This window comes from Mustela lutreola, chromosome 6, assembly GCF_030435805.1.
Source record: "Mustela lutreola isolate mMusLut2 chromosome 6, mMusLut2.pri, whole genome shotgun sequence".
Lineage (NCBI taxonomy): Eukaryota > Metazoa > Chordata > Mammalia > Carnivora > Mustelidae > Mustela > Mustela lutreola.
In genome coordinates, this window is record NC_081295.1 from 156,427,472 (window position 1) to 156,438,409 (window position 10,938).

The 10,938-nt window shown below is 44.4% G+C and overlaps 2 protein-coding genes, 1 non-coding gene and 1 pseudogene across 3 annotated transcripts; 2 read left to right on the forward strand and 2 right to left on the reverse strand.

Annotated features, from left to right (window-relative positions):
- Positions 1–418: 418 nt before the first annotated feature.
- On the reverse strand, positions 419–525 carry LOC131834894 (U6 spliceosomal RNA). The gene has a single exon (XR_009354988.1). It is a non-coding gene; the product is annotated as a U6 spliceosomal RNA (small nuclear RNA).
- Positions 526–1,559: 1,034 nt separating this feature from the next.
- On the reverse strand, positions 1,560–2,079 carry LOC131833034 (histone H2B type 1-K). The gene has a single exon (XM_059176284.1). The coding sequence runs from the start codon at positions 2,042–2,044 to the stop codon at positions 1,664–1,666; it is 381 nt and encodes a 126-aa protein (XP_059032267.1). The 5' UTR covers positions 2,045–2,079; the 3' UTR covers positions 1,560–1,663.
- Positions 2,080–2,321: 242 nt separating this feature from the next.
- Positions 2,322–3,290, forward strand: LOC131833017 (histone H2A type 1-E). The gene has a single exon (XM_059176263.1). The coding sequence runs from the start codon at positions 2,370–2,372 to the stop codon at positions 2,760–2,762; it is 393 nt and encodes a 130-aa protein (XP_059032246.1). The 5' UTR covers positions 2,322–2,369; the 3' UTR covers positions 2,763–3,290.
- On the forward strand, positions 2,960–5,000 carry LOC131834744 (uncharacterized; annotated as a pseudogene).
- The last annotated feature ends 5,938 nt before the right edge of the window (positions 5,001–10,938 follow it).

The window sequence follows — 10,938 nt, forward strand, 5'->3', positions numbered from 1 at the left end:
TTCTATATCCTATAAGACAAACAACAAAAAAATTATTTATCATCTGACTATCTGGATTAATGGAGAGGGGCCAGGGGCTCATGTGACATGTGACAGAAGTGACAAAAATTATTTATGTTCTGTTTATTTACAGATACTCAGTTACTATTAGTGTGGGATGGAGATGAAGGAAAGAACTTTCTTTGTTTTTTTTTTGTTATGACTGGACATTGACTATGTGGAAACATACAACAAACAAGTTAGTAGCAATTGAAACCCATATATATGAGGAACTATATGGAGGCAGTTCCCAAATGCTCGACAAACTGTCGGAAGAAGCTCGAAAACAGAAGGCAATTTCAGAGAGGGGGCATATTGAAGTGGGCTCTGACATATGAGTAGGATTTGAGTCGACAAGCCACTGTGTGTGTGTGTTTTTTTAAATATGGAACGCTTCACGAATTTGCGTGTCATCCTTGCGCAGGGGCCATGCTAATCTTCTCTGTATCGTTCCAATTTTAGTATATGTGCTGCCGAAGCGAGCACGACAAGCCACTGTGTTAAATTTAAATCCGTTTTAGATAAACTAGATAATATATTTTAAATTAAACGCTTTTAAAATTACCTAACCCCCAAACCAGCACCTTGATGAAGCTTCCAAATGCTTTATAGATCGTGGCTTTGAAGCAAAGAGACACTGAATATTGAAAAGTTACAACCCAGAGACTTGGGTGACTGGTTCTTATTTACAACAGCCTGACATGGAGTTTGTTCTTCCTCACCGGTTCCAGGCAATGTCAAACATAGGATTTAAAATAGCAACAAATGGAACTTTAAAATAAAGACTGATTTTTGTTTCAGGAGAGTCTAGGATAAATGCCATCAAGCTTCTTTGCCTTCAGTGGACCCCCCCCACCACCCCACCCTCCATAGAGCCATTTCGTCCTGTAGTATTTTCCAGTCTATGGATATATGGCAAAGAGAAAGCGGCGCCCTAAACAGAAATAAACCAAGGATCTTTGGGGCCTGAAAATGACATCCGCCAAATTCCTTTCTGACGAAAATTCCGAGGAAAATTATAAACGTCATTCCCACAAGGATAGAACGCTCAAGTCGAGGACAATGGAGAGCAGCCCAGACAGCGGGAGAACGTTCCCTCCGGGAACTGCTGGGGCTCTCGGCCGGGAGTGGCCGCCGGTCTCCGCGCGGCTGGACCCGCCGGCGCGACCCAGTTGCCGGCAGCCAATCCAGGCACCGGGAGAACGGGCGGCAAATTCAAAGTGCCCGCGCCACCCCCGCGCCCAACGCTGGACTCCCGACAAACTGGGGAGTATTTGCATTTGCTTCGAGTTTAGCTTGCTCTACCCTCGTCTCTTGATCCCGACGGTGATCAGAACCAGTGGAAGAGGCCTTTTGAAAACCCAAGGGACAGTGACAAAGCAAGCGCGGTTGCTTTACACAAAGGAGTTGCAGACCTTTGGCAGGGCCTCGTTAATATTTTTGTCGTTTAGTTACCGGGACAGGAAAACGGTGACATTACTCAGGGATTGCCGTACCTCGCAGACCAATTACTGCAGAATTCCAGGAGCCAGCACAGAATGGAAACAAGCGGCAGCTCTCTCTTTGAGAACATGGGTGGCTCTTAAAAGAGCCTTTAGTTTTCAATTGGCAGCGAAGTCGCTGTTTACTTGGCGCTGGTGTACTTGGTGACGGCCTTGGTGCCCTCGGACACGGCGTGCTTGGCCAGCTCCCCGGGCAGCAGCAGGCGCACGGCCGTCTGGATCTCCCTGGACGTGATGGTCGAGCGCTTGTTGTAGTGCGCCAGGCGGGACGCCTCGCCCGCGATGCGCTCGAAGATGTCGTTGACGAACGAGTTCATGATGCCCATGGCCTTGGACGAGATGCCGGTGTCGGGGTGCACCTGCTTCAGCACCTTGTACACGTACACCGAGTAGCTCTCCTTGCGGCTGCGCTTGCGCTTCTTGCCGTCCTTCTTCTGCGCCTTGGTCACCGCCTTCTTGGAGCCCTTCTTCGGGGCCGGAGCGGACTTGGCTGGCTCGGGCATAGTTCGCAAAAGCTCAGTTCTGTGCGAAGCAGGAAATGATAGAAAAGAAGCGTGACCGGTCCCATTTATATAGAAGCCCTTATGCAAATGAAGTGTAAATTACATTCCTGTGTCTGATTGGTGGCCATCCAAAGTAACGTCAGAAGTTAGTGCTGCCGAATCAGAATGCAAGAATCACAAAGTTGCCATTACCATTGGCTAAAATGAAGCTGCAATCTCAACCAATGAAAAATTTTCTTTTTCAAGCCCAATAAGGTTTATAAAAAGTGCTACCCTTGCGCTTTCATTTTGGCAAGTTATTGCGGTGGTAAAGCTTAAGGCTAGTATGTCAGGTCGCGGGAAGCAAGGCGGCAAGGCGCGCGCCAAGGCCAAGACGCGCTCGTCGCGGGCGGGTCTGCAGTTCCCGGTGGGCCGCGTGCACCGCCTGCTCCGCAAGGGCAACTACGCGGAGCGGGTCGGGGCCGGCGCGCCCGTGTACCTGGCGGCCGTGCTCGAGTACCTGACGGCCGAGATCCTGGAGCTGGCGGGCAACGCGGCGCGCGACAACAAGAAGACGCGCATCATCCCGCGCCACCTGCAGCTGGCCATCCGCAACGACGAGGAGCTCAACAAGCTGCTGGGCCGCGTCACCATCGCGCAGGGCGGCGTGCTGCCCAACATCCAGGCCGTGCTGCTGCCCAAGAAGACCGAGAGCCACCACAAGGCCAAGGGCAAGTAGAAGACTGGCAGAGTTGGCAGTTAAAGTCCCCTGTCTAAACCCAAAGGCTCTTTTCAGGGCCACCTATATTTTCTGAAAAAGAAGTTGAACATTTAATTTGGTAAGTGGGAAGAGAAGGTGAAGCCTAGAAAAGCAGAGTATTCTTTAACTCCTATCCCGGGTTGAAAGCCCAGCTCCCAGTGTAGTCCCAAACTGCCATGTACGATAGATGGTCGCATTTGAGATTTGCAGTAACTGGAAACCCCTCTTGCGTACCTCGTCTAATGGTTTCACTAGGTAGTGTGCGTCCACAGACAGCCATTAGCTTTTGTAAGTTGACATTTCTGGTGCACCTCAGCTTCCCTGGCTGAGTTTAGCAGCTGGCTACGGGCGGCGTGAAGAAGCCGCACCGCTACCGGCCCGGCACGGTGGCCCTGCGCGAGATCCGGCGCTACCAGAAGTCCACCGAGCTGCTGATCCGCAAGCTGCCGTTCCAGCGGCTGGTGCGCGAGATCGCGCAGGACTTCAAGACCGACCTGCGCTTCCAGAGCTCGGCCGTCATGGCGCTGCAGGAGGCGTGCGAGGCCTACCTGGTGGGGCTCTTCGAGGACCCAACCTGTGCGCCATCCACGCCAAGCGCGTCACCATCATGCCCAAGGACAGCCGGGTACCCTACAGGGTTAATGGAGGGCCTCATTACAGGATAGCTCCACACCCGTGTTTCCTAACAGTAGACATGCTCTGAGGCACTGCCCCCCATCACTGTCACTGTTGCCAAATGAATAAAATAGTGGGATTACATTGGTATGTAGGACACCATTCTGGAGCCCGAGAAAACTTTCTCACATCTGGGATGAACCTAAAATCTTCAGGGCTGTTGCCTCAGGGTAATTTTTGTCAAACCTTAACATGTAAGGGAAGTTTCCCGTAACTGGTGCAATTGAAATGTGTAATGTTGCTAATCCCGCAGGCTGTTCTGCCTTCCAGACTCAAGGAACGAGTGGAGTCAGGAAAATACTATAGAGGAGTCTGATATGGTTTGACCAAGGGCTGTTTAGGAATGAAGTGCACTGTGTGGCCGGTTTCTGACAACCCCTGGCCTCTGAGGGGGCAGGGTTAGGGATGGAGGAAGGTCTGTTGACGAGCACCACACTTAACTTTTGTTGCTGTTAGGGAATAAGGAAAACCCCTGCCAACTGGTTTTATTGCCCAGGGTACAGAATCTTGCCTCCTACTCTCTGTTCACTGTACTCCTTTAACTGATGTCACCTCAAAAAGCGGGGTTGGGGGGGGAGCCTTCTTGTTTTTTTTTTTTTTTTTTTTCTTGAATGTCTTGGATAAATAACTTTGGCTGCCCAAAGTGACATTTATGGAAATCCTTCAGAATAATATTTGAGGTGCATAAAACGCAAACATTACAAAAAAGTACCCCCTTAGTTACTGATGTATTTTTAATAAAAATAAATTCAATAGGACTGACATGTGCCTAACTAGCAAACATGTTATATGATACATGCTTGATGAACCTAAAAACTGCCATCACTAATCAGACAAGTAAATAACGGTTCAAGGTAATTTGGCAATTGTTAGGAGAAATGGGATTATCTGCGATTTCCACTGGGTGACAAGTACTGAGTTTGTGGCCTAAATTCATTGTAAAGAGCAGTAAATTACGCTTCCCCATCCCAATTTATGCGGTTTCTCCTCACTACCACGCACCCTCCACCATGCACTGCCAATTTTTATCCTCGGAGGTATTGTGGCGTGTATGGACTTCAGCTTACAAACCTTTGTAGTAAAATTTGATTGACCTACCCGTGACTTTTCAGCCTAACTATAATTTATCCCTGAAAGCACCACTTCCTATCTGGGATTTCTTTAACAAAGTCTATTAATATGTCATATTAATATTCATACCCTTGTTCCTATTTCTTGTACTTAAAACATAACTACTTTTTTTTTTTTTGTAAACAACTTCTAGTCCTAGTGTAAATATGACTTTTTGGAATGAAAATGAACACTGATGGCAGTATCTAACAATGAGAAGCACTCAGATGCATCCCCTCCCATAGTAAGATATTTGACTTTTTGATGGGCTTTTTAGAAGCTGTGTGACCCAAATGATTTTACTCATTATTCAATTGTTCTGTCCTTAAATATGTCTTCCAATTTTAGGGAAAGAAAAATGACTTTTCCTCTACTCTTCTGAGTGTTCATCTGAGATCCCTGTAATAAAAGACAGTTTTCCAAAGAGAAAAACACGGAGACTTTTATTAACATTGCTAAAGAAGAAAAATTCAACTGAGTAAATTTAAAGGTCAAATTGGCTTTATTCAATGATTCACAGAGCAGGTAACATCCCACCCGGCAATACAAAGGCGTTCTGGGGAGCTATAGAAAAGAAAAGGCTTTTAAAGGTGAAAGGTGGCAGAAAAAAGAAACTATTAGCAGCTAAGAATGCATTGTTTCAGGCAAGGTCATCTTTCTAAAGGGGCGGGCCTATTGAGTGGATTATCTCACTAGCAGACTAGGTTAATTGCATTTGGCTAAAGGTTACATTCCTGGGGGTGGCAGTGGGACTCCAGGGGAGTGAGATTGTGACTAGATTAGGTATTAAATCTTGGTTTGCTGATGTGGGGTTTATTCAAGTGACTCCATGTGGGGCTTGCTGTCTCCTTTCTAATATGTGTACCTTGTGTACATATGGGAGCCACACTGCAGACAACCAGGAACCCCCAAGGTGCCTTAAAAATATCGTTTTAAACGGAAGACCGTTTAAATACGGTCTTCCGCTTGTCAGGGAGCAAGAATTCCTGTCCCCTTCAAGGGTCCTTCTGGCTGGACTAGGAATCCAACAGACTTGAGAAAGATTAACAGGAGAAAAGTCTAATTTAATAGCATTTGTACAGGGAATACACACAGACCTGGAAATTCCAAAGACAGGCAAAAGAAGGCATATATCTCATTCTGAACTTCGGCGTCTGGGATTTCAGAGGGAAGGGATGACCTTCATGAGGCAGTAAGAAGGGCGGGTGTTCCGTAATTAGATGTTTGCCCTGCCATAGAGATGTTATGTCCGAGTTTTTGCATCTGAGAGACCACCAAGGAGCCAAACACCGATGTAATCACACACGAGGGTTTATTTGACAAGATTAAGCTTGGGCCCAAGTATACCTGACACAGGGGAGTAGGGACTTGGATCCTGAGATGACATGCTTAAGCTTGGGACCAAGTATACCCTGCGCAGCGGAGTAGTGGCTTGGACACTGAACCAGATTACAGTCAGAGTTTTTAAAGACAGAGTAGGGGTGGATTGGCAGTAGGTGATTGGGCTACGATGGCATCCCTATGTTCTTGTGATTTTTTAGAGTGTTAAGCTGTCCTATTTCTGACATGATTTATTACAACGTCAAGCTATCCTACTCCTGACATGACTTGTTACCTCCTTAAGCTATCCTATTCCTAATTAGTTTTTGGTATGGTGTTTTGTTTTCAAAACCTGGTCAGTCTTCCTGGAGCCAGGAGTCATTTACAGGTCACGAAGGCCTAAGATGGCTGCCGGGGCCAAGATGGCTGTACTTCATGTCAAGGCTAGACTTGACAAAAAACAGCCTTGGTTTTTTTGGCCTCCACAAGAGATGGGTCCCTTGGAAAACGTTTACCTCTGTTAATAATCCTCTTCTGGGAACGACCCCAATTTAGATTTTTCTATGTACCTATGAGAGGGACAAAAGTTTCTCTCGAGCCCACAGGGTCTTTATTGTATTCAGCTCAGAATAATTTCAGCAAAAAAGCCCATCTTTGGGGCATCCTGCCCTCAGCCCTTATAAGCCTACCACAAAAGGTGAGGGGAAGTTCGTTATGGGAAGTTTACCAGGAAAAAAAGAATCAAGTTTGTTAGGCAGATTTAAGTTGGGGCCCTCTCCACTGATAAAAGGTCTAAAGCTGCCTACTGGTGTTGCTGGGTGGACTGGGAGACCTGGGCCCTGAGGTCTGGATCCAACCCATATCAAAGATGTCGCTGAAGGCTCTTGGTCTCCTCACGAGAAAGAATTCAAGGGCAGATGCAACACAGTGTATGAGGGGTACAAGCAGGAAAGTTTATTGAAACCAAAGAACACTCAGGATGTGAGAGACCATGGTGAGCTCAAGAGGGAGAACCATGCGTCCTGGAGTTAGGGTTTCTTTCACTGACAGTTGTTAACCAGCGGGCAGAATAGTTATTACTTGGGCCTGAAGCAGGGTCTCTTCACCGGCTCAGGGGTTTCCGGTCGTGGCGCCGCCATCTTGGGCCTGACTGGTGGGATCCGGCTTGACGCTACCCTGACCTGCCTCTGATCTTCCGCACAGTGGGCGGTGGCCTCCGCCTTGATGGCCTCGGGGTATCCCGGTAGAGCCTAAACTAACTGCCTACCCAGACGCTGGGATTAACCTTTGTCCCTCCTGGTAGAGAGGGAAGGAGGGACAGCTTTGTAAATCTACTTCCTGCTTTTAGGCGAATAAGTGGAAAGACAAAGAGCGTTTCTTCTCTCTGCTTCATCTCAAGTGCCTTCAGCTCAGAATCAACCTTACGTCAGCGTGGAATATTCTGGGATGGCCTATTAAGCTATCTTTTAATACCTAATGCTAATATTTGTATTTATTAGTACAGTATTAGGTCTATACTAATAAAAAATCTGAAATCTGCATTATATTTCTAAATGATAACACAATATTTCTAAACAAAAGTTTTAAACAAAGGAAAGCTGTCTCTTTACCATACTTTTAAGGCTTCCCCCCCCTAATGTTCTAGATTAATGTAATTGAGCGCTTTTTCTTATATTTGTAGATATTCATATATCCCTTACAGACAATTCGAACGATCTACTCCTTTCACGTTCCATAGGCTTGATGAGGACTTTTTATAATAGTGCAGAGAAACAATAAGAAAACCATGTGGGCGTTGTAGGGAGATTGGGGGAGAGGGGACAGAGGCAAGAGGAGGGAAGGATGGTTACCAGTCCTTCCTTTAGCCTGATGACCTGCCCTTGCCTTGGCTGTATTCTGCTCCTTCCCCCCCATGGTCCCTAATCAATTTATTTGCAGCTGCAGCCCGAATCAAAGGGGACTAGGAGGCCTGATTTCTCTCATGTGGAATAAAGCAAACTGGAAGACACTGATGGCAGTGACTGCTTTTTAGAAATAATACACAAAATAAACACTGAAAACCTGTACCATTGTAAGGCAACTCATGTGCGAGTTCATTCCCCTGGGAATCACAGATAGAAACTGCACCAGGTGGCTCAGTCAGTTAAGTGCCGGACTCTTGATTTTGGCTCAAGTCATGATCCTCTGTTGTGGGATAGCACTCAGCCCTGGGATTTGCACTCATGGTGTCTGCTTGTCCCTCTCCCTCAGCAACTCCCTGGCTCTCTTCTCTCTCAAATACATAAAATCTTTAAAAAAGAAACTGCACCAGGTGAGTTTTCCCACAAAGGAAACTTTATCTGCAGCAAATAAGGAAACCACATGGAGTAACTTCCAAAACCATGACTCCCCAGGCAAGGGTGAATGGGTTCCTTTTATATAGGGTTAGGGTGAATATGTAGGAAGATGAGCCTTGTCCTTGTATGTATAGGCAGGCATAGCCTCACATGCGCCTTAAAAAACATGCCTAGACTCACATTGTGTGTTATGGAAATGAGCCTTGTGCTCCTTGGGCAGATTTTAGTATGATAATGAAGTACAGGTCACTGTAAGTCACTCCGTGGGTCACTCAGTGATCCACCCGCACAGGTCGGAGTCCTGATTAGTTCAAACTGGTCTGGATGGTCTGGTCGGTTGTTAATGCTTGAAGGGTAGGTTCACTTTCCATCACGGGATACTGCTCCTGGGGTCAGCTGCCAGAGCTAAGAGATCAGCAGGAAAGAAGAAATGTGGGACAAACATCAATGAGTACAAGCAGGTGGACAGCAAAGGTCAGGTCCTGGGGCCTAGCAGATGACATTCACTTTCCTCCTGGAGTCCATCACTTTCCTGCCAATATTCCATCTGGTAAAGGATGAGAAAACCAAATTCTCCATTGAAATTATGGTTAAGGGGGCACCTGGGTGGTGCAGTGGGTTAAAGCCTCTGCCTTCGGCTCAGGTCATGATCTGGGTTCTGGGATCGAGCCCCATGTCGGTCTCCTTGCTCAGTGGAGAGCCTGCTTCTTCCGCTCCCACTGCCCCTGCTTGTGTTCCCTCTCTTGCTGTGTCTTTCTGTGTCAAATAAATAAAATGAAATCTTTTAAAACAGAAAAAGAAAAAGCTTTGTATTTTTACAAAATAATATACTGTAGGTTTATAAATAAATAAATGCCTTTGGCTATCAATTTCAGAAACTATAAAGAGCCTGACCAACTTTTCAGATATTCATCCATTGCTACCTTCTATCATGACTAGTGTTATGCAAGTATCCATTAAATCAGATGAAGAGGGAGGCTACCGGTTGGTGGGAATTTTACTTATTTTTAAAGTAGAGAGAGTAAGGTCTGTAAAAGGTATGTCAATGAACTAATGTTGGGGAAATATAAGGGGAAATTTTTTTTTTTTTAAGATTTTACTTATTTATTTGATAGAGACATAGTGAGAGAGCTCAAGCAGGGAGAGTGGGGGAGGGAGAAAGCAGGCTTCCCTCGGAGCAGGGAGCCTGATGCGGGTCTCCATCCAAGGACCCTGGGATCATTACGTGAGCTGAAGGCAGATGCCTAAAGACTGAGCCACCCAGGTGCCCCAAGAAAACAATTTTATTGTTCAATAAGCATAAAGCCAGAATATTAGGCTCATCACTGGCAATCTTCTAAAGAGATGGCAAAGACAAAGAAATCTCACTTTTTTTAGAACTAATCGGATACAACCCTTTACATCAGGTAGGATTTGCAATGTAGTCTCAGATACCAGCTGAAGTTAAATTTCCTTTTCAAGAAACTGACAAATAGAGTACTGTTTTCCTTGATGATTACATTTCAAAATAAAGGAGTCAAAGATCCTTGAGGAAAGTTCCTAAATTAAGAGGCTGGCCAAAGGCTTATTTACCCATCAGAAGGATTTACATACAATTGGAAAGGAGAAGGAAATTCTGAAAGAGAAAATGGGAATAGAGGGACCTTCAGAGAAAAGTCAGTCTCTTATCTTCCATTTGTATTTGCCCTTAAAATAAACTATGCTATCCCTCCCTTCTATTAAGATATACTGATTTTGCCTCCCACTTTCTGAATCAGTATTGTTTCTTCAAGCGAGTTTGGCAAGTTTTCTTTCATTGCAACATAAATGCAGAAAAAAAAATCTCAATATTTTAATGACATTTAGAAATTCTTTTTATTTACTTTATGAAATTTAAATGGAATACTTTGGAAACACTATAATGCAACATCTCTAAAAGTAAGTCATTGAAATAAAGGATAGCAAGAAAATAATTGGATAACAAGGGGATTCCATGCTAATGCTGAAAATAGTCATTAAAATTTCTCAGAATTTAAGCAATATTGTATATGCATTTATACTATATATATTTAACTAAGTATATAATTGTATTTATATTTGTTTATTATATATATTTAACTAAGTATATAATATTAAATATATTCTTTTAATAAAGAATTTCTTAGGGGTGTCTGGATGGCTCAGTCAGTTCAGCATCTGCCTTCAGCTGAAGTCATAATCCTGGGGTCCTGGGATTGAGCCCCATATGTGGCTCCCTGCTCAGTGGGGAGTCTGCTTCTTTCTCTGTCTGCTACTCCCCTTGCTTGTGCTCCCTCTCTCTCTGACAAATAAATAAAATCTTAAAAAAAAATTAAAAAATTTTTTCTTAGAAAGACCAAAGTATACTTTCTTTTCCCTGAATTTGAATTTTCTACTTGTTTGTTTATGACAAATTAATTGCTCTTGTAGTTAATGAAAGTTTTAGAAAGTTTTTAAAAATCATATTTATCTAGAAAAAAAAACCAACACTACTGAGATACACTGAAAGACCTAATATGATGGAGAGATTCAGTATTTTTCAGGTTAGGAGGGCACAATATTCCAAAGCTAATAAATTTACCATAATAAATGTACAGCCAAATACTAAGATATTTTTCAATGTTTCAAATAATTATAATACTTCAGCAGTACACAGAGACTGATCAACAGAACAGTGAAAATTCAAGAAATAATTTTTTAAGTAAACTTTTCCATAT

What these genes read in the sequence shown, in the direction of transcription:
- LOC131833034 (XM_059176284.1), bottom strand. Translation starts at nt 2,044, where the DNA reads ATGCCCGAGCCAGCCAAGTCCGCTCCGGCCCCGAAGAAGGGCTCCAAG.
- LOC131833017 (XM_059176263.1), top strand. Translation starts at nt 2,370, where the DNA reads ATGTCAGGTCGCGGGAAGCAAGGCGGCAAGGCGCGCGCCAAGGCCAAG.